General features: G+C 41.8%; 1 protein-coding gene across 1 annotated transcript in view; it reads right to left on the bottom strand.

Moving 5' to 3' along the window:
* Nucleotides 1-24269, bottom strand: part of RNF150 (ring finger protein 150) — a 138599-nt gene that overhangs the window by 33311 nt on the left and 81019 nt on the right. Inside the window, exons 5-8 of the mRNA XM_009328863.1 lie at nt 15921-16171; nt 8638-8709; nt 8134-8216; nt 416-512 (exon numbers count right to left, since the gene is read on the bottom strand). Coding sequence (XP_009327138.1) covers nt 416-512; nt 8134-8216; nt 8638-8709; nt 15921-16171 — 503 coding nt within the window. The remainder of the gene's footprint in view (nt 1-415; nt 513-8133; nt 8217-8637; nt 8710-15920; nt 16172-24269) is intronic.

Raw genomic sequence — 24269 nt, 5'->3', positions numbered from 1 at the left:
GCAGGGAAAATTTTATTTGCAGACCTTCCGCTTTGAGATTTGAACTGAGAGCATGATTAAAAAAATAAATCCAGTTCTGATTTAAAACACAAACAAAAGCTATGTGAAAGTATCGATAAATCCACCAAAACACCAGTAAACAATCCTCTGCTCCACAAAGCAGGCAACCACAGACACACAAATCCTAACACCCAAGCAACCTCCATACACACACTCTTCCTTGCTAATAAAAGTGGGGTGCAGGAGGGAGGTAGAGTCAGACATTTCAGCTTGTACTCCCCTTAATAAATCAATTAATAAATCAATAACATGGCAAGAAGAGTAGGATGGGAACAGACAGGCAAAGGGCTAGGGATATACCCATGTAGCTCTTGTTTCCCTTCTGACCCGACCGGCTGCTCTGCGACATGCTTACCGGGATCCCTAGAGCTTTTAGAATATTCATTTTACACATCGGGCAGGTACGATGGTCTAGCAGCCAGGGGTCTACACAGGACTTGTGGAAAAGATGCCTGCAATGAAAACCAGGGTATTTTAATTCAAATCCACCACAGCACAATTCACCACTTAGTACCAGACGCTTATTCTGAATTCAGTAAAGTGAGATTATTTCAATGGTGTGGTTTGTGATCTCTGCAAGGACTGCAAAACTATACCCTATGCACACAGGACTAAAATTATTTCTGCAGCATCTCAAGCACATGTGCACAGTGTCACTCAACTGAGTTGGAAAAGAAAACATATACATAATTAGAGAATTAGGAAAAATACACAAAATGCATCAGCAAAACCCATGTTCTTTAAATGTTAAAGGCTGTCAGTAAACAAAACCTGCTTGCTGGTAAAGGTAAGAATCACATTAGTATTTCTTGATGGTTCTACAGACAAACCTGATTACACATAATTTAAATGTGAAGCCACTGGGGGTCTGATATCTTTTAGGATGCAGGCATAAGGAAATAAAGTGAATTAAAAAAAAAAAAAGCTACCTTTCATTTAAATGGAAAAAACAGGATGATGCTTTTTAAAACATTCACCCTGACTTTCCTGCTCTTTAGAAGTTGCCCATCAGAGTGAGCTCCTAAACAATTCCAGCCCTGAAGGGGTTGTTGCTAATCCTGTTGCTTAGTGGTCACTTCAGACTGAGCACTACCTGAGCCCTGTGGCTGCTGGGGGCCGCTTTTCTTAGACATTATCCAGGTGGAGGAACTGAAAGCTTCTTGTCTAGCTTCGCCTGACACAAACTGAGATTGAATATATTTAGTGTGTGTACCTGACTGACAGACTGTATTTTCTCTTGCAGGCATATTCTGTTACCCAGTGGTTATAGAGAACAAATGTTATAAAACACAGGAATGCGGGACTCGGGATTTAAGAAATGCTGTTGAGTAGGCCAAGTAGAGAAGTCGGGGCTCAGCCCAAGGCAGTGAAGTTTGTTCAGCCCCACTCCTTCTGAAGAAAAGGAGGAAAGTTTCCTACCATGCACATAGCCTCAGAGATTACGCTGGCATGTAGGAAACTGAAAATTGACTTGCCTTCCTAAAAATCTTTTAGTCAATTAGTTGAATAGAATAGAATAGTTCAGCTGGAAAGGACCTTACTCCAACTGCCTAATATAACTTAATAATAATAACTTAAACAAAACTGGAAGAGGGTATTTTATTCTGAAATATGAGGCTTGATATACATACACAGTCTTGCTCCAAAAGGTGCAAACTAAGACTAATTTGCTTGTTTTGAAACACCATATAGATCAGCTCTAAATTTCCTTTCTAAGGCTTGCAACAGGTGTCCCACATTTTACTTGGCAGAGCCTGAAAGTCACGTTTCAGTCTGTTTGAACTTTTCCATTTGAGCAGTCCCCAGCCGGTGTTTCCCTGTGCTGTCACTGCCCCATGTGCATCGCTCGTAGAACACAGCCGTACAAACCCACCAGGTAACCGCAGGTGGACACAGCTCACAGCTGCCCAAGGCTCCGCCTGAAGCAGGGCACATACCAGCCTCCACGAGGAAATGCAATCGCCGAGAAAGCCAGGATCACTTAATGCACCAAAATAATTTTAAATATTTAAGTGGTACGTATTCAGCTGAACGGGTCGGCTGCTGTATTGTGTCACACTCTCTCACACAACAAGATACACACAGCCTTTCACCCTGATGGAAGATACTGAGGTGCGCTTTCACCAATATCGATTTGCAACCCTGGCTCTTACTAACACGGTATCGGCTCACATACTAGCTGGCTGGCTTACTAGCTGGCTTCAGTCCTAAATAACACTAGAAATTCAAAGCCAAAACCGTGTGAAATCTCAGAATCTTTTTCTTTTCACTGCGATGTTTTTTCTCACTGCTTCTAGAAGAAACGGGTCCTTTGTGAAACAAAGCTACATGGCAAATTATCACATTCCTGTACTTGGTCTGACTTCACACAGCTATGGAAAAGGGCAAATCTGTTCTTGGAAGTTTGACCTCGTCTAATTATATCAATGCAGTTGGCTGCAATACCAAACTTTGTCAAACCTCATCTGATCCTGTATGTCCACATGATTAACACAAATGAAGTATCGTGATACTTGAAGTTTAAACCACTACTTTACTAAGGCTACTAAAGTTCACAACCCTCCTTCCAAACAAGACTTGCTTGGAAGTAAAAACTTCCAAGGTTTTTACTTTACTTCCAGGTAAAAACACAATGCACCAAATTTTGGTCTCTGTCCTGCATAACTCTTCCTTCCTTTTATCTCAGGAGGGACATATTCAGCACATCATGAGGCAAGCATTCTGAATAGGTGAAAGCATAAAGATACAGTCCTCAGGCACATGTAATTTTACATTTAGAAGTCTAAGCAACAGAATTCCTTGGGCGTGTTAATTTGCAGAGGGTACTGAAAGTCAACGTCTTGCTTTTCAGCTAGTTGAAATAACTATGAAATTCTTGATAGTGATTGGTTTTCTTTAATTATATACTCAAATTCATAAACAAGTATGTTTAACTGCAAACATCTGAAGCACATTTGTGCCAAAATAATCAGTACATTTACAAAATCTGAGATATTTATTATTCTCTTGAAAAAAACAGATTTCCAAAATCTGTTTCAGATAAAAAATACATAACTTCTATCAAGCCATTTCACCATAGACTAGAAAGTCTCCTTTTGTTTTCAAGTTCAAGCTTTGCAAGCCTCAGTCAAGCTGTGGTTCATATTACAGCATTTCATAATGTTTGTTAATCACCAAAAGCTTTGAACTTTCATGCCTTAAAGACTTTAAAAACTGAAGTTTAGTGTTCCTAAAGTTGGCTTCAAAAAACAAAATTCTAAAGGAAATCCTACCAATGCCGAGTAATTTAAATACATGACAGATCACGTCACTTTGCACTTCTCAATAGTAAATTAGCACAGTGTATTATGGCTCTATTAATTTCAGATTTAATATGTACAACAGAAGGAACTTGATTATTTGACAGAAATCTACAGAGAAATGGAATGTTATTGAAAATCAGATAAAGATTTGCATTTTAAAATTTTTGTACCACATTATATAATTAGAGTACTCGTCTATTTTTGAACACGTAAACATTTGTGCAGAGAAGTGAGGTGGCAGGCTTTGCAGATTTGGATTTGAAAGTTTATTTTATTCGTTATTAGCTACAGCACTACACACGTGCTCATGGCTTTCAACAAACTCTGAATTGTCTGATGTCCTGACAAGTTTATCATCCAAATTCAGGCAAAATAAGGGTCTGCACAAAGTAAGATGAGAGAACAACTGCAATATTTCACCGTCACATCGTAAGACAAAGGTATAAAAAGATCAACTGCAACAAAAATCCCTCTCCCTCTGCAGTTCTGACTGATGCAAGTTTTAAAAGGAAGGAGAGGGTAGAGGCGGCATGGATGAGTTCAGAAGTAATGACTTCTTCCCATACAGGGAGACAGTAAGAGAGATTTTTGAAGCACGGGCTCGGGACGTGGCTTTGACAATCAAAGTCAGAGCTAGAAAAAAATATGGGTTTTTTTTTCTGTTGTGTGCAACCACATGCATTGCAAAACTATGTTGATTTGAATAGGTTGAAAAGTTTCTCAAAAGAACTGTAATTGATTAGTTGAGAGAGAGGAAGGCAAGAGGAGAGGACATGTCGTAAGAAACCTCATACAAAACAAAGGCTTCCATAAGGAGAAAGGAAAAAACTGTTCTTCACCTCTCCTAGGGGTAAGAGACACAATGATGTGTTTAAACTGCGGCAAGTGAGATCCAGGTTACACAATAGGAAAAGCTTCACCACAGTCAGGGTAGCGAAGCACTGCAATAAATTATCAGGGGAATTTGCACAGTCTTCATCCTAGGAGACTGCAGAGCGTGTTGGAAAAAAGTCCCAAGAATGACACGTGCACGGCCAGCGCCCCTGTGCCGTTCCGGAGGTGGTGGCCTCCCGGGATCCCTCCTGCACTCTTCTGCGTCTCTGCAACTGCACGCGGCTGTGTAAAGCTCACAGAGCACAAAGAAAGAAAAAGAACTTAAAAATCCCAGAGCATTTCATTCACTATTATCTAAATAGCGCTTCATATTTTTTAACTGGAGATTACTTTTGTTTGAAATGTATTTAAATTTTCTTTAAAGCTGCAATATAATCATAAAAGAAAAAAAATTTCATTTCGGGCTCAGCCCAAAATTATTATTATAATTTGATTGTTGTAAAGCTATTGTAAAGCTTTCAGCTTGCCAACAATTTTGAGAAGCTTTTTTCCCAGGTTAAGGGAAACTGTTCTCCACCCACCTTCTACTCCTAGTCCCAACTTTCCGAACTGCACACAAACAAACCTAGCAGTCATGTAATTTTTCTCAGAAGAAAAGCGTGAGCTAAGAGAAAAGGAGGGAAAAGCAGAGAGAGGGGTACATCCCTAGGGACCCTGAGTAAGAGCATTAGCTCCCTGGATTAGACACAGGGCTGAAGCAGAGGATTGAGAAGGGTTTTGGTGAGAGACTAAGCAGCACTGTAGTAGCCAATGAGAAGGTTTGGGCTTTTGGGGGTGCATGTACGGTATTATTTGTTTAGTTTTGAGGAAGAAGGAAGGACAAAAGATGATGATGATGAGGGTAAGTGAGAGGAAGGAATCAAAGGGAAGAATGTGTGTGATGAAATAATTTTCATGGGAAGCTAAAAAAAAAAAAAGAGAGAGGAAGAGTGAAGCAGTCTCTGAAATCACAGTTGTTCATGGAGTGAAGGTTCAGGGCAAGGGAATGATCTGGAATGGGGTCAGAAAGCGAATTTACTGGTGACAGAAATGAAACAACCAAAAAAAGAGCTTATGAAGAACTCAGTAGAGATGAAGTTGAAAGAATTGTCTTGCCTCTCTGTAGAAGTTTAGTAAAGTTAGTAAAAGTTTAGTAAAAGGCACACACTGGGAACAGCAGCATCAGTAACTTCTCCAAAGCCAGAGCAGAAAAGACGAAGGCGTTTTGAAGCTAGAGATGGAGGACAAGCAGAAGGAACTAGGGCTATGACAAGAGATGTCACTCTGGGAACAATGAACTTGGTTACATTTGATGTTGTGTCAATGCCCTCAAAGATAACTTCAGTGACACTTGCTACCATTAAACATAAAACCAGCTGCAAGCCAACACTTTTTTTTATCAAGTGTCAGTCCTTATTTATTTAATACATTCTGTAGAGTGAAGTTTATTAATACAGTCAGGTGTGGGAGCTGGCTAAAGAGGACAGACAGAGAGGAAGAAGCACAAGTTAACTGGAATCCTCCTCCTAGCTCTCCAGAGTAGGATATGTAACAACAGGCTATCCCAGTGCCTGCTCTCTGCCAACAGAAAAGAGAGGACATTTGGGGAAACAGCCTAAGTACTAGTAAACATGTATGTATACGACTTCAGAGCTCATCCACTGCAATATTGGCTGGTGGACTTTTGGTACCAGTTTCTTAGGAGATTCAGGCTCCACCAGCCTTAAAAAGAAATCTCAAGATATACAGGGCTTTATACGGAGCGTGCCTGCGAGCAGTGGTTTTCCCAGTAGTGCCTGCAGTACAAAGCAGCATCTTTCATGTGCAGCTCTTGGGGTGTATTTGGCTTTGCAGGTAAAAAGTTCTACATCTTGAGCACCTCCTGGATAGAAACACTAAGGTCAGCCAGCATGGTGTCATGTGGTGCTAGCTTCTGTAAGGCTTGGTGAAATGCCAGCCTCTTATTAAACAGCAGTCTAATGAGGTTCCCATACTAGAAACTGCACACAGTTTAACTGAGGATGTTGGAGGAAGAAACCTACGGAGTCTGTAGGTCTTTATCAAGATACAACACTCTCCTACTCACTTAACAGAGACAGAAATTAATCCACTTTTTTTTTTTTTTTCTCTCTTCTTGGATGAGGCAACGAGACTGGCAACAGCAGAAAGAATCATGACTACCATTTCCTGTTTTGGAAGTCCAAACCCATGTGAATGTGTAAAATACTGCCCTCACAATTTGTGTAGCGGGAAAGCCAGGGTTTGTCAAGTAGCTGCTTGAGAAAGATCTTTGAGCTTTTATAATTCAAAACTGCTGAAGCTCAAACTGTGAGTATTTTGCAAGACAGTTCTGCTGCTGCTAACCTTTCAGCATGAGTCATTTTCTAGGCGACCTTTTAAGTCAGCCAAGAACTGAACATCACCTGTTAACTATGTGTTTCCTATTCACTCTGCTTGACTCAACACTGTGGATGACAAAGTCTGACTGAAGCCTCATTGAATTATGAGGCAAGACACAAGTGAAAGCTACAGCTTAGACATGTTTTTTGCTGTTGTGTAACTACCTCCAAAAACTGCCTGTCTCTATTGTGCAAAATTTCCAAGCTTTATTATGCTTCTATGAAAACAGGCTTGATGTCAAACCAAGGTCCACATTTTCTGGTAATTTCTCATTTTTCTTTATTTCTGCTTCATGAAGTGATGCGTTTGTGTCTGCTCATAGAAAAAAAAGAGTTCACATGCAATTTGTCATTGTGGGGGATTTACAGTAGGTCAAATTTATGATTAATCTGTTGCTTTTTGTTTGCCATTTAATGATGGCAGTAAACAGATCTAATGAATCACATGAACGAACAGAAATGGACAGCTTGTAACATTCAAATATCTACGAGGGAACAACATAGCAGGAAAAGAAACAAATATTTCAGTTTTTCAGGCCAGTGAACATGTCTGCAGAAGAAGAAAGAAACTCTACTAAAAAAAAAAATATGCTCTGTATGTACAGCACTTGAGATTCCTATTTCCAGGGAAATCAAACACTTGCTCTTGCTCTCCTAGGGGAACCACTGTTCCTAGGAAATTTCCTAAGAAATTGATTTCCTTAGAGAAATCCTGCATTAGCTAACACTTCACAGATGACAATACAATGGCACAGAGAGATGAATACAGCTGTTACGGGTGGCAAGAGGCTGGGCTCCTGTGTCACATCACTGCAAGTGTATGTGCTGCACGGGGCATGTTCACATGAGGGGAAGAAAAGAGAAAGAACAAACCCAAAAGCTCTTCTTGTCACCTCCATGTCCCACATGCCTGAGAATATTTTCATGGCAGCAATGGATAATGTGGTCTTTGTCATGGTCCCTTTTTGCTTTACTGTTTCTACGCAGCATATCTCTTTTCATGGCTGGGGTATTTTTTGATAGAAATCATCCCTTTCTCAGTGCCTGGACATGGCCCAGGACAGCAAAAGAAGTGGCTCCATGGGGAGCAGGAGCCTGCTCTATCCCTGGCTGCTATGCCCACGGCACACCTTGAAGTCAGGGGCAAATTATTCTAAGGGAGTTATTCAGGACTGATATAAAACCAGTGAGCAAAATAGAGGAATCAAAACCTTTAGTTTAAAAACCCTACTGAAGACTTTGTAATAGGTCCAGATCAGACAAAATTTCTGACTATCATGCTAAACTCAGGTTCTCACCACCATCAATACTACTTTCACTTCAAGTCAAATAAAGAGGCATTTCAGATATCTTTATAGAACAGATTTTGAATAAATCAAAATTATAAACTTACCCCTCCCTCCCCGAGCTCTCAGGTCACCTCATCAGTGTGATACTGTGAGAACAGAGCCTATCTTGAAGTAGAGAGACTATCAGAGCTAAGAGCACCTTCAACTTACCTGCAAGGCAAAATTCTGACAACATCATTGGGCTTGTAGCCTTCAATACAAACAGCACAGTTATCAAAGTCTGGCTCAGTTTCCTACAGGAAAGAGAACATTCATCATTTTCATTTTTTTATTTTGTCAGCTAATCTCTTCAGACAAGAGCCTATGTGACGAAGTAAAACGGTCATTAATGCATGCTGCAAATCCAGTAACGCATTTCAAGACAAGCAAGTCAGATTTTCCAACACGTTTCCAGTTGGAAACTTGCCCTCAGAAGCATGCAGATTTAGTTAGTATGTTTTAACTTTCAGGATTTTCTGCATCTTCACAGAATCACCTTCTTCTCTCTCTACTCCATTCCATCTGTAAACTGCTTACCAGTATTCCTCCCCCGCCTGAAGGACACATAGTAGATAAATAAGCAATTGCCATTTCTGTTCTGCCTCATTGTCCCAGTGGTCTGAAGGAATCCTCAGTACAGAGTTTCATTTGGTAATGAGCAATTTGAAAAATTACCTTATCACCTTTCCTGATTGTTCTGACTTGCAGCTTGCTGATTGCTTTCTTTGCAGCATCTCCAAGCCGGCGCTGTAATACAAAATTTGCTCTTAAGCAAAGAGTATCTCTTCATGCAGAAATCATCACCTTTTCTCCCTAGGCTTCTTAATAATCTGAAGTGACTGTACATGAGACAGGACAGTGCTGTATAAACAGACGAGGTCAGTCATGCTGTTATTCACAATAAGGGCACAGTAGGTATTCTAGGCTCGCTGGTAACCCATGGCTGATGAGGCAAAGCTACCCTAATGGAGTTCCAGTGGAGACTGCATGTGAGCCCATCATGATGGGCTCCTCCTCCTCCTCCCTCCAGCACCTTTACTATTGCAGTGAGTAGCAATGTATGTAACAAGTCCACTAGTTGGGTATCGTACTTCTTCCCTCTTTTTTTAATGACACTTGTAAAAAAGACATTATTAAATGAGGCCTGAGCTAGCAAGCAGAGTGAACACTGGACTTAAAATTCAGAAGGTCTTTATCCTTACGTTGTTCCAGAACTAGTTCATGATCTTCAGCAAGATGTAAGTGCTGAAAGTGAGCTGTTAATTTGTTAACCATGAAAAACATGAATAATCTTCTCTGCTGTTCTCTCTTCCTGCAATACAGAGTTGCCTACTTTATAGGAACAATGCAAGGCATAAAAATGAAGGGAAATCATCTGCAGTTTCTTACAGGTAAAGCACTATATAGTCCTGCAGTAACATCCTATCCATGCATAACCATTTGCTTGTTCTTTGCCTTTCTATCTTTCCCTCCAGTGGACCATTAATTGCTTACCACGTGATGTTTCTGACTGTTCTTCCATATTTCCAAAACACTGTTACTGTGCTGGCAGGGTCACAGCCACTCAGGATTAAGTATGTAATGACAGCCTGACGCAAAACACCCTGTTCTCAAACGCTGAAGATGGAGATGCCTGCCTCTTGCAAGAGGCTGAGAACATTATGGGGCAGTTCATACAATCACTACTCAGCAGAGCTACCTCTGCACCCTGTGCTATTGAGCCTGTATCAGTGCTCCAAGGACCTGGCTGCTCACTTGTGCTAACCCAACGACGAGGCGATCTGGAGACAGACTCACAGGCTGGAAAGGTCTTTGAGAGGTCATGTAATCCCACCCCCAGCTCAAGCCTGGGTCAACTTCAAAGTCAGAGCTGTGTCCAGTCAAGTTTTGAATATCTCCAGGAAGGGAGATTTCACAACCTCTGGGGATAATTTGTTCCAGTGCTTAACTACTCTCACAGTCTTTTTTTTTTTTTAACATACAAATGGAATTTCCCTTGTTGTAATTTGTGACCGTTACCCTTGTCCTTTCTCTGTGCACCTCTGAGAAGAGTCTGACTCTGCCTCCTCTCAAACCACCCCGTTATGCAGCTGAAGGGAGCAAGCAGAGCCCTTCCTCCTCCTCTCCTCTCCTCCCGGCTTAGCAAGCCGAGCTTCCTCCGCCCCTCCTCAGATGTCGTGTGCTCCTGTCCCCAGACCATACTGGTGACCCTCCTCTGGGCTCTCGCCAGTTTTTTCATGCCTTTCTTGTACAGTTTCACGCAGCAACACCTACTCTGATGTCTTCTTGTCAGTTTTATAACAGTTCATGATACAGTGCATCCCAATATACCACCAATAAATGACAAACTCTTCTCTTCACTTCCCCTCCCTATCCATGTTTCCAGCCATGTGCTGTTAGATAGGAGGGAGACTTGGGAGCTTTGGTGACTCAGAAGACATTCAACTTTTCGGGCTGGGAACATTGCCCGTGCCGGAGTTCAGAGGGGCCTGTCAGCGGGAGGGGTTTCCAGCTGGACGGGGCGAGAGCATGAAGCCAAAAATGGAAGGAAGCTGGATGTAGTTTGTAAATTGAGACCTAATCACCATACAGATACAATTTATAAATTACCATTTTGTTCTTCAGATTCAATTAAAATCACTGAATTAAATTTAGAGAGTAAGCTTATTGGATTGGAAAGACATGGAAGACTGACAAAATGCATGCAATACTGAAAGCAGAGAGCAATTTCAGATCTCGCTAAAGAGGTGAAAACGATCTTGGCTATCATATGAGATTTACATATGAGCTTTCCAGCATAACTAATTATTACACGTGAGGGAGTATCTTGTAGTTATACAACATCTTTTCTGTGGTACATTTTTCTCACAGTCTCCCTTAAATAAAGGGATCAGACGAGAGTTGGAAACATTTCTTGCCAGCTATTTGTTTAATTAATGTAAATCAAAGACAGACTGATAACATACAGCAAGACAAGAGCCATTATGTCCTGCTTCAGGAATTGCTTGTGATTTCTTTTTATCATTATTTTTACTTAAACTAATGAAATCTCAGTTCTTTTTTGCACGTTCTTCAAGGGGAAAGGACAAGATTAAAGACTCATGTACATCTTTGATCTGCTTGTTTTCATGTTTGCTTTCTCTTATCTAGCTTAAATAGACAAGTTCCTGACTTACATGCAAATGAGAATAATTTAGTTTTTGAAAGAACAGGAATACCTTGGAGTAAAGACATACTTTCAAAGGATTCTTCCATTTGCACGAAAGGCATGCTATCACTAACCAATGATTTCCCCTAAAAGATAAGAGGCATTACAATAGTTTAAGGGTTTAAAGTGAGGCTTAGAGGTTTACAATCATAAATCTCATAATCTCATTAGCAAGGCTGCAACATTCAGTACTGGACTGGAAGGAGTTAAGCATATCAGATGCAGTGGTCTTGGGGAGATGGTGATACTAGTTCAAAAGAAACGACAGTAGCATGGAAAGCATCACTTGTCTGTTCCTGAGGAAGTAAATGACAGTAGATGCTGTGGCAGAGAAGTTACGGTAAGTGCTTCTCTCTTAATGGCCTTACTAAACTATCACCTTTGCAGGGAGATCACCTTGTGCAGAATGAAGCGCACCACCAGGACGAGGTATCAGACACATCTCCTGTACCACAGATAAAGTTTGCGGACTCCATCATGGAAAGCATCTTCCCAAGACTGCTTCAAAGATTGATGTCTCTATTCAATGGCCCCAAACTCTCATTCAAAGCCACGGCCAGCAGTCTTCCTTCTCAGACAATTGCTTGACCCTCCACATGCTGCCAGTCACATACTAAAGTAGATCCTTCACTGGAGATTAACCCAGGATGCACATGACCCTCTTCAGCCCCAGTGCAATCACTGCCTGCTTTGGCTTTCACTGTCCTGCAAAACTCACGGAGCCCACTGGTTTCAAAATGACTTTACAGAAAACAACTTCTTAACAAGAAACCAATGGGAAGAAACGACATGGAGAAAATATGGTCAACAGGTCTGGCACTTAAATATCATCCCCTTGCCATCTTCCCATCTCATGCCTCACAGATGACAAAAAGAGAACTCCACTATTACTGGTGAAATATGAAATATGACACACTGACAGGGTTGGGGAGTTTTTGTTTTTTTTTTAAGCCTGTGTCCTGGCTGTTACAGGGCTAAAACAGCAAGTCACATTTTGCTGAATTATCTCCAGGACTTAACTTGTCATGTAATTCCAAACTGCTTTCAATTAACTCTGCAACCTGATGTCTCTTGATGCAAACAATTCCCACAGTCTTTCACAGAGAAACTCTCTCATCTTCAGGAGGGCTCCAGGAACAAAACGCTGAGGAAGCAGATTGCCTATGCTTTCCTTACACAAATTTATTCTCTTCATATCAAAAGGGCGTATCATCAGGGCAACCACCTACTTCCTGGACATCTTGTTAGGTGGCAAAAAAAAAAAAAAAGAGGAGGCCTTGGACTTTCATCAATGTGAATATTACTACCTAGCTGCTTCTTCCACATGTACCGTACAGTTGTCTGTGCTAGAGATACTCTTAAAAATTAGATGTATTAAAATCAAAACTTTAACCATATTTGTAGCTGACACCCTGGCTGCAGGTGCACAAGTCCATAATGGAAGAGAGTTTTGCGCTCCACTGCATTAATTCCCAGCCAAGTTGGGATGAACAGGCAAGGGCATTCAGTGAGAATCCTTGAAGTCCTGATTCTCCGCTCATCAAAATCAGGCACCTAACTGGAGCGAGCTGTGTCTTCCTTCTGGCACATGAACCTGGATTTTGCACACATGGTGAGGAGGAGTGGTGGCTGAAGATGTACATGCTGTATGTCCAGGTTTCACCTCACTGGGGAGCTACAGAAAATGGTTCCAGGAGATTCTTCAGTCTTTCTAGCTGCCTCTCTCACTAGCTGGACTCGTTGCTTTCTTGATGGATAATTAAATCAGTTCCTTTTGGGCTTACCGCTTGATCAGCAACTTATGCTGTGTGCATGAAGGGAAGTGGACCTAGAAAGGAGGGTCACCATATAAAAGAGGACAAGGAGGCAAAGGTGGTTATGAGGCTTGGCAAAAGGATACACCATGTTTTTCACAAAAGAAAGACATAGTTGCAATGGGTCAGCTTGGAAGAGGCAAAATGGAAGATGACTTAGGGAGACTTGGAGTGACCAAGGAAAGATGTTCAGAAATCTGGCTTTCATGTAACAGTGCAAAACACCCCTCCTGCTTGGAGATAATGGCTTTTTCTGCCAATCATATTTTGCAGTCAGCCACATTGTCCCATTCCCTCAGCACAGTGCCCAGACTACCAGTCCAGAGGAGGCTGAACTGCTCCTCGTAGCAACTCCAGCATCAGCCAAACCTAGGAAGGGCATGCATGAGAGAGGTAGGCACAGGTTCTTGTTTGACACAAAACAAGGGCTTCTGAGGGCCTATGTTTTCTAAAACTGTGGGATTTTAAATCATTCAGATGTCAAAATGACTTTAAGCTTTTTAATTTTTTTTTTTATTTTAACTGAAGTCTAATAAATGAGTCACAGTTTTTCACACTTTCAGAACAGGGCAGTCAGTCTGCACAGTGAGATTTTATCGCATTGCAGGGTAGGAACCGATAGCACAACCTTCTCTGAATAGGCCAGCTGGCTCCCCCTTCATCTGATGTGCTCTTTATCCAAACATTTCAACCTTTGGATAAACTTTAGCTTGAGTACATCAAATACAAATAGAAGGAAGCATCTCTCCTAAAGTTGGCCAGCAATGAAGGTGCTTACAACACATGCAAGGCTTTCCAACAAGTTAAGCACAATACCTTCATAAAAACGGACATGCAAGTTATAATGGCAAAACCTTTTGAGAGCAATGACAAAAGAATCTTGCTCCAGCAAAGCAACACAAACAATTTTTCTTGCATATATCTGAATATCCAAGACACTAACATAGAACTTTGTGATCCCATCCTTGTGCTACAAGAAAATGTGCCAAAGAAAAACAACCAACCAACAAGCAGAACTTTAGGGGAAACAGAGAGGAACCCTCACGGAAAGGGCAAGAGCAAGCTGAGCTCTTCTGAACTACCTACATCATTATATTCCATAGCTAGGACTAAAAGAGAAAAAAACCAAACCACGGCAACTCATTAACACAAATGGTCAAGCTTTGTCTGTATATCACTACCATTTTTGATATGAAAAGAGCTAATAAAGAGATTAGAGGAGATGTCAGGCAAAACTGAACGAAGAAAGTACATGAAGAAATTCTAGTTTGCCCCATATCATTACTACAGCTTTGGCAAAAAATTAGTAATAAATAATTGCTTAGGAGGCATGATTTCTTATTCTTCTGAAGAACAGAACTAGTATAATAACGAAGTTATTAAAACCTCTGCACAGGACAACTGGTTGGGCACATGTTAGTCTTGTTCAAATTTTGGAAAGAAAATACTGAAAAGGAAGTCTGCTTGAATATATAAACCTATCAGTTCCAAACTATAGCATATTACCTGAATGAGCTTCTTATGTTGCTGGCTTTCATGTTTACGTATGTCTATTTACACTGCTAATCTGCCTGTATAATTACTTGATTGAAAGCATGCTTACGGTACTCACATACATAAATTAGGCACACATGTGCTTTTGCAGCCAAAGCATCTAAAAATTATCACAGCCGTTACAGTCACAGCGAATCTGCTGCCAGTGATGTTCAAATTCCAGCTGGGATAGTCTCATTCTTGCTATCCAAAATTTCATACTGTATATTTAAAAGGAAAATATATTCCTTCTGTCTGTAAATACAGAGCAGCTGCTCTCTATCTCAGAGGATGCCTGAATTTCAATGGGTGAGGGATCCCCATACGTTAAGTATACGTTACAAAGTGTGTGGCAGTACTTTTCTCTACAAGATGATTATTAACACTCTCAGTTTTTTCTGCAGAGCAAGCAAGGCAACCCTCCCCCTGCCCCAACAGTAATTTATTAAGGGTCCAGAAACATCTCTGAATTACAGTGCATTTTTTTCCCTGCAGTAAAATGGTTATCTCCTCAGATTTCATACATTGATAACATTTTCTACCGTACCATTAGAATGAAATGTAGAAGCCTCAGCCTCACAGTTCTGCTGATGCCAAGATAGTTGCATCCAGACAAGAAAAGATTAAATTTATTATTATCATTGCTATTATTATTCATTGCTGAACTACCATAAAGATGCACAGTGCTTTATAAATCCAGAGGGCCTCGGGACCTAGGGCTCATTCCCACTGCTGTTGACTTCTCTCCAGCTCTATAGGTTTTGTATCTCTTTCAGGGGGTTTGGACAAGATGCCAAAACCAAAAGCAATGGTTTAATAATATTGGTGGCTATCATTACAGCACTTCTATGTTCAGTGATCATTGACAAATGAACAGAGCCATGTTTGCCTTTCAAGCCCAAGACCCTTCTAAAGAAGTATTAACATGAAAACACCTTCTGTTCTTTTTTTCTTTCTTCACTTACTGTGAACCCTCATTTCACACACAGATGTTCACATACCCCACTATATTTTAGTCATCATTTTGATCTCAAGGGTTGTTAGTATATACATTTCAGTGTCACTTGGCTATATGTACCAAGGCAATCTTTTAATTAATAAACATTATCAACTTTCTATTTTTTGTGTTTTGCACGGTGGAAAAACCCCATAATATATATACACTATATTTATTAATTTTTTTTTTTCCTGAATCCCATCTATATTGACACAAGTCTTGGTTTTTCCCAAACACAGGTATTTTTATATCCCCATTCTTTCCACTTCCTTGGGTTTGTTTTTGGTTTTGTTTGTTTGTGGGTTTTTTTTTTACCACACATTCACAATTTCCTCAAATTTTACTTTCAAGCTGAATCCCATGGTGATTTTTTGGAAACACAAACAGCCATGCCAGCACTGCTCACCTGATTTCTGTCTCTGGCATTTGCGTAGCGGAATCGCTGGATGTAATAGAAGACCAGCCATGCCAGCGAGATGATCATCAGCACAATGAAGGAGATGGAGACGAACACCACAGAGGTCCGGCTGACGTACTTCTGCAAGTTGCGTGTCCCGATGGTTATGTACATCATCACAGTAATGTTCCTCTCCAGGAGGCTCACTATCTCTTTTCCTTTGGGTTCAGGAATCATTATTGCTACAACATCTTCTAGGCCTATCAGACAGGAGAGAGAGAAAAGAAACCTTAAGTAAAACAAGTGATTGCCATGTAATAAAATGACAAAAGGATGTGGCAAGGCCAAAAAAAAAAAGGCAAAACAGTAACAAAAGAGCTCCCTGTTCTCCTGCTGGTTTTTACCAAGAGGTAAGTCAGATGGATCTGGTGAAGGTTTCAACTGGAACTAGTTACACAGTGTGTTTCTATAAACTAATCTCGGCGAGATACATAAAATCTGTTTCATGAGTTGACATAAACACGGATTCCCAGTGCTACTGAGGCTTGTCTAGATGATATTGCTGTAAGCACTGCAGAAGGGAGACATGCTGCAGCCAGCATCCTTCCATCCAACACTCCATATACATTTAGCATGGCCCATTCTGCAGGGTCACGAGGCTGTCAGAGAAGCCCCTCCAAACTCCGTATTCAGATCAGAAATACTTTCAATCACAGATCCCCACATGGTTTCATAGCCCAAAGGTGCCAAAGCATCACTGCCCTCGCCCAGGGCTGGCAACAGGAGAAGCCTGCAGGGACAAGGGCAGCTCGACACGTTCCCAGCTCACCCGCTGCCCCACGCTGTCGGAGGCTCCCCACAGCCCGAGCCCATGCAGACGTTTGGGAGCCCGTGCTGGGAGCTGGACTTGCTAACTGATGCAAGTTTGAAGTAAAGAGCACTGTTTTATTCCACAAGAAAATGCTACTGCAGCCCGGATCAGCCCCCAACACAGTTTGCAGCGTGGCCCCACAAGGACGCGAGTCAGCACAGCCGAGGCAGCAAAGGGGTGTCCACTAATGGGATGGGGCAGGGACTTCCTACAGTCCTGTCAATCTTTCTGAAGTCACGACCCTGTGAAACAGGCCCTCCACCGATCTATCAAGCCTCGACTCCGCACCAGCTTTCCTTTCTGTACAGTGCTGTTTCATTTTACTTGCATCACACGCTGCTGAAATTATTTTCCTTTCATAATTTTATGTCCCCTATGTACATGACAAATATCGTCTGAAATTATCTGGGATTGGGCAGCTTGTTAAATGCCTTTTCTGGCTTTATAAATAAACTATCACTGCTTTATGGTTTAATATTAGGGATATTCTGTTCTTCCACTTCACAAAGCAAGTATGTAGACAAATTTTACACGTAAGCTATGTTTTGCAATAGTCAAATCCTGAATTGTACTAAGCAGCTAAGGACAAAAAGCATGTATTTTAATGTAGAAACGTGCTAGAAAAAACAGCATATGAAATGATCACAAACTGACATTCAGAAAGAAAGGTACAAACTGGGGGTGTCTGAAGGTGGGGTTTCAGAATTTCAGCTGAAATCCCAGGAAATCAGCCAGCATGGTGTTAACCCCACGGCTACCTGTATTTTGACTGTGGCAGGAGGACAAAGCGCTGCCTGCCTCAGGACATGCGTGGAGGTGGGAAGGGATCCCTCGGCTGTGAATGGAGATGTGAGAGGGTGACTTGCGTTTCCAACAGCATCCCCCTCCAAGCTGATATCCGACCTGAGCTTCACCTCTGCAGCACTGTGCCCTGGTCCTCACGGTCCAGCACAGACATTTCTCTACCGAAAACCCCTGGGAAGTATAAACCAGGTTTTCAAAGGTATTTAGATGCTAAAGACCAGGAGGTGTCTAGCAGGATCTCGGATATACTAAAGCAGACAGGTGGGTGGCATTCAATGTAAAACACTGACCGTGGTGGAAACTTTACCAAATTCTGCTGGGTGCCTGGATCAATTGGAGGTACTGAAATAGCTGTGACAGACTGTTGCTACTCACACACAAAATCTGCTGCAAAGCTGGGACCTGAACCCTCCTCTTTCAAGTCTTGGAGCAGAAGTACAAACTGCACCACTCTTCCTCGTGTGAGACCTTCCATTACAACACTTTCCTGATTATGAACAGGCCAGTCAATGAATAGGGGGAAATCAATAGTTTGGCCGAGTCAAAAGTTTTAGATATTCATGATAGGAAACTTAACCTTTCTGCTGATACTCTTCCATAAAGCATTAATCATTTTCAGCTATTTCCCTTTATTTGTCTAGTAAGAGCCCACCTTCAGCAGCCAGGATAAATCTACCTTTGCAACTCTTCTGATATCTGTTTATTACAAAAGGCTAATGGCAAACATTACCCTAACAGCCTAGGGAGAATTTGCCAAGTCTCAAAGTGGCTGAGAAGGGCACTGGTGCCATGCCAGTAATTTTCCTGCAGTCAATAAGACAAATTGTCTGGAGCAGTGCTTAGCTGTCCACATGCCTTCCTTTGTTCTCTTCCCTTTCTTTAAAGAAAATAAAAACATTAAAATCACTCTACGAGAAAACCAAAGCAACCACCTCACACATAGCCAAAAAGAACCCATAGTAAAAAATCCCACAGCCAAAAATACTGAAATGAATTTCATCAACTCCTTTCAAAAGCCACCATTCTGACCCACTCACTTGTCCAGTATGGACCTCTAACATCATCTTCAGTACAATCTGGGACATTGTACGAATGATGTTACCTGAAAGCCTATAAAAATGGGAGATAAGACAAAAACGTTTTCAGTAGAAAATATAGGTCGTATCTTAACTGTTTAATTATCTTGAATCTTAAATTTCGTTAAAAACTTTAACAACATGTTTAATTATGTTTAATTCAACTGAATATAGCTTAGTATATTTCTGGAGAACTGTAAATAATGGGCACAGGCCAGATATGACATGTTGCAAACAAAGAATCACATTCAACTGTTCAATTATTAAATTAATATTTTTGTAATAATAAAACAAGCACCCCACAGTAATGTCCTATCTTTCTTTAATAGTAAAGTAATGAAAAAGAGGGAGAAAAAAATTGTGATCTCCTGCAAAAATTTAACCTCATTCCTGTTCTTCATCACCTGCCCTTTCTGATTAAGCTACAGTGCAGCTTTCTGGCTTCAATTCACGGTGGAAACATAACCGGTTTTGAATAGGAGCGCAGCCACACACCTCCCTTCTCTGCTCTCTCCTCCTTACATTTCTCTGCCAGGATGGTCTACTGCCACCTTGGGCCTGGGGCCTTTTAAGATACTTTAAAAAACACAAGATATTAAGTAAATTGCCATGGTTATATGCTAAGTAAAACTGCATTTAGAAATGCAAAGTGGAAGACACAGCTATTGCAAGAGGAAAGCAGCTGCTTTTATTTATTCAAACCCTTAATATAGTCAAATTTCAGGCTATCTGGTTATTTTCTTGGAAAACGTCACCATTTGTAATGCAGCATTCTTGGAAAAAAATAACCAAATCAGCAATAAATAATAATCAGGATTTTTTTTTAAACATTTTATTGAGTTTATGACAATTTCTCCAAGACACTATAGAGAATGCTATTTGATCAATCAAGTCATTAAGCTAAGTTTTTAATCTCAAATATGCTCAATATTGGGAAGAACATAAAAAAAGAAAGAAAGAGAAAGTAATTTATTTCCCTTTCCTCTCTTATACAACAAAATGTTCGTATTATCTCTGTTTCAGTATCTAATGACGCACGAGAAGCTCCGACATACATGAAAACTATACACACTAAAGAAGGGAAATAATGTAATGAGACATCAACGTTAGATATGCATTTCTATGCCCAAGTACACATTTGTTCAACAGACTTCAAAAAAGAGAAAGTATCTGCTAATATGTACTGATGCGTCTCTGGTGAGTTAAATGCTAACGATGCCTTTCCTTAAACACACCCACAACGGCAACTGCATTTTGTGCCACTCTTGTTACCTAACACATTTCTTTTCTTTTTCTGGCCAAGATTAATGCAGAGTTTGACATGAATTTTTAAGTAGCTGTCAGGATGAATCAGAGATTCATAAATCAAAGGTATTCAGGCTGCAGCAAACGGATTTTTCTTCTTCTTTTTTGGCTTAGGAAACATTTAACATATCAGTGCTCTCTCCTTATGAGCCACTAACAAAACAAGTACGGTAGAACTTACACACATTTGGGATGATTTAAGTTGCTTAACTCGCTGAAGCGTATTCACCTAATCAAACATTTCTGGGTGGAGAAAACATGCTGCCTGTCTTCAGGCAGCTATTCTGCTTCGGCTCCTGGGCTCTGCATCCCATCGCAGGAGGGCCATCGGCATGGTTATCGGCGGGCGTTGGACAGGCCTGGGCATTGCTGGCTCCAGAGGGGCCATGCTGGAGAGCTGTGGGCAGGCTCAGCTTGTTTCCCAGTCACTGGGCCAAACGTGTAGCCCTGTGGCTAATCCATCGATGGCACAAGGGCCGCACCAAGCTGTGGCTCACTTACAAAGAGTTGCTTTGGAACTAATAGGCCTTGATATACCAAATCCCCCAAGCACTGGGGGTCATCCTGGGCTCTTCCTCACCCCCGCCTGCATGAGAAGGAGTCCCATCTCCTAACGAACTGCTAACGGCAGGAGGAACTGCGGAGCGAGGGGAGATGGAGAGCGAGTCTGCAGCAGGCGCCAGCCGCCCTCCGACACCTACACGTGGCGGCGGATGACAGAGTTGCGAAGCAGCGATGAAGTCAGAGAGTGTTTTCAATGGCAAGATGCGCACTTCGGAAAAAGACCTGGAAGACCCTCTCCAAACCTTCCTGCTCCACACAGTACTCAGCTATGGAAATACATTTCAGCTGGGATGCTTTTATGCAAAACTGCAAACTTTTTCAAGTGTAACAATCTATTCACTGGTGGCAGGGGGGGAAAGAAAAAGACTTTAGTTCTGTAACAATGGCTTTTGTAGAAGAAATGAACAGATTTTACGGCTGGAAGATGTATGTAAATTCTCCACCTTGGCCACAGGCTGTGCTGACAAACCTGTGGTATTTCTTGATTCTGCCCTGGGAGCTTCAGGGGTGATACTGAAAACGGTCCTCTGTCCTCCCGATTAGCAGTCAGGCCCAGCAGCGGCGGGCTGCTGCTTTAATGCTTTGTCAATTTTTGATGGAAGCTCTAAAAAGTGGTATGTTTCTGACATCTTAGAAGAGATGATTTAATTCTTCATGCTTGGCAACTGCCAGAAGTCAGTTAGAGAAATAATTAATGGAATTATTTGAATAGAATTCCAATTTGGGAGGCATACAGGGTCTTCTCCAAGATATCCTATCAAGATGTAAATAAGGATTTCTCTCATGCTGTACATCAAAATCAAGCGCTAAAGTATTTCCTTTTACAGATTTTGTAACTGAAAACTCAAACACTCTTTTAGAGTTCAGAAATCGCCCTGATAAAACAGACAGTGTTCGGTCCTGCAGAGAGCCCAGGAACAGAAACCTCCCAGGAGGGTGCAAGAACCTAAGCAACTCTTCCTTTACTTCTTGAAGAAATAATTTCATTTTTAGGAATCAATTTTGGTAACTACCAGCTATTGGAAAAAAGCAAAACAAACGCAAATCTAAACAATTCGACAGCCTGCCCGTGCCCAGCTCCGGAGCACCCTTCCCGGGCCCAACCCGTCGTCTGTGGCCCTTGCCAGCCCCACGCAGCGTGAGCCAATTCGGTGGCGGCGCTTCCTGAGAGCTCAGCAGCGCTCGCTCTGCACAAGGACTTACTGTGCTCCCAGCCACGCGAGTGCTTTCCTGCCGTAGCTCCTGCTGCTGCCTGCGCCTGTGTGAATGGATTTTACGGTATGATCTGGATGATGTGTAACATTTTAAAGCAAATTTGGAGCAAAGCAGAGATAATATTTTTTAAAGAATACTATATTTTTTTTTTTGTCCAGAACAGCAGCTCAGCTGAAAAATTAGTACTGAAGAGAATGAAAAGGAACCCATGGTGATGGTGCTGCAGTTGTGATTGTTTAAGCAATAACCAAAAATGGTCTGTTGGGCTATTAGAAGATACTTACCTTTTGCTACAGATCTTGTTCTCTTTGAAAATACTATTGCTTTATAATAGTGTTTGGTTTCTTTACAACAAAATTACATGGGAAATGGTATATAGGTTAATCAGATGGCATTTCAATTGAATTTTAATGCCATGTAAATTGTTCTAATATTTTCACAGTTGCAACAAGGGTTCCAAGACTTTAAGACCATCCGATGAGAGTTCAATCTCAGTTCTTCTGTTCTGTATGGTGCAATTATAAATTGCCCAGAGTATCAGCTGTTACCTGTTTTTCTCCTATAAAAATAAACATAGGCTTATATTGCATTTTTGTGAACTCAAAAATTACTTTTGGAAACCAAAGCAATATTTTAGAAAAGCCGATTTCTGAGCTTCACCCATTTCAGAGAAGAAGCAGTGTAACATTGTTTAAACAACGTCCTAGACTCTTACGTAGGCCAACTGGGAAGCATTACCGGTAAGAAATCAAACTGGGTAAAAGGACTGTTCCCTGCAGGAACTCTTCTTTATGGGGCATTCATGGCATTGGTCTCAAATTGAAGTACCAGTAAATGAGACTATAGAAAAAATTGGCAAAGAGCAATATATAGTAAGTAACAGTAATACATAGTCAATACATCATGTATCATAGGTGAAATGACTACAAACTGTCATCTATAATCTCTTGCATAAACTGTCTCAATGCCAGAGGACTAGAAAGTACACCAATTTCTAATGAGGTTTCATAATAGATATGGGCAACTACAGATCAGGTTGTCCAAAGTTAATCAGCGAGGTTCCTCACCAAAGACTCTTAAGCAAAAAAGGTGGCTCTGAATAAAATAGGAAGGGCCTTACATAAGAAAATAAGGGGTTAAAATACAGGATCTACATCAGAGAGCCACCAAGTACAGAAGACGCCCAGGGACCATAAACTGCTGGAGGCTGGGAGAGCGATTCGGGGGAGGCAGGACTAAACGTTCACCCCGCACTTAAACTCTTCCCCAAGCAGCTGCTGTTCACCACTATGAGAAACATGATGCTGGGACAGATGGACCTTTGGTCTCAAACCATAGGCTTGCTTTTACGTTAAATGGGAACTGAAAGTTGTATCTCACCTGGAGAGAAGAAAGATTGAGTCAAGTCATGACACCAAAATAACAGAGCCAAAGTCAGATGTTTGATCATGCCAAAAAGTCCCTGTCTGAGCTGGAGTGGAGAAACCGTATCTGTTTCTGTGACTGGTGATGAACAAGAAAGGACTAGGCCTGAGACAGTTGGTGCCTCTTGCTTCTCAAAGCCCCAGTTAGGGCTTGACCCAATGCAGAAGGGTGTGTTGCTGATGTGGAGGCAGGAGGGTAGGTTGGCTCAGAGCTGTGCACCACATATGTGAGCATCAAGTGTTCAGCTGCCACCACGGGGGTATGAATACAGGCACAAAGCAGAGGAAAGCAGTAGCAAGATGGGAGACGCACCTGCCGGCCCCGAGAGACAGACTGCATCACCCCCTACGCTGAACATCACACCTGGGTCCTGCAGATGGGCCCGTCTACCTCTTCTCTCAGTACTCATCCCAGAAAGGTATCACCGTCACCAAGGGCAAGGGATCGGTGAGGTTTTGGGAAGGATTTCACCCTACAGTGAGGGAAGGCTGCAGAGTGGGATAGAGAAGTCTTTGCCTACCAACTTGTGGGGACCGCAGGCACTGCCTGCCCCTAGGTGCCCCCCCTGCAGCAGCCCCGCTCTGCCCCCACACCCTGCCGGGTGGAGGAGGAGAGCTGCCAGCCAGCAAAGGAAAGCAGGAGCGTGACTGTTCTCTGTCCCCGCTGCTAAAACTGAGACACACCAGGCAGGCAGAGCTAACCCCCTTCTAGGGTGCCCAGCCTGAGAGGAAAAAAAATGCAGGGGAAAGCCAGAAGCAAACACAGCATAGCAGCACGTAGCCCCATTTCTGTGGATATCAAGCTACCAAGTTATCAGAACACGAGTTTTCATCATATAATCTTTTTTCTTTTTTACTCTAGAGCCCTTGCTTTGCAATGACGTAGGTGCTTTCATCTCCCCCCGCCCACATTTCCAATTTGTTTTCCTTCTCTGTTTAAAAGCAGAGAGATATTTCCTTCAACTTATCCCTCTCCCTCATTTCCCGCTTCTCCTTGGCACTGTTAGCACTCGCCTTGGTCCTTTGCCCATCTTCCAAAGCATTTAACTGTAAATCAGGTTTCCTTAAAAGGCAAATGCAGCAACCACAGAGAGGAGCG

This window comes from Pygoscelis adeliae, unplaced genomic scaffold, assembly GCF_000699105.1.
Source record: "Pygoscelis adeliae isolate BGI_AS28 unplaced genomic scaffold, ASM69910v1 Scaffold66, whole genome shotgun sequence".
NCBI classification, from domain to species: domain Eukaryota; kingdom Metazoa; phylum Chordata; class Aves; order Sphenisciformes; family Spheniscidae; genus Pygoscelis; species Pygoscelis adeliae.
Note: the sequence above shows the minus strand (reverse complement) of the source record. Positions and strands in the feature narration are given on the sequence as shown.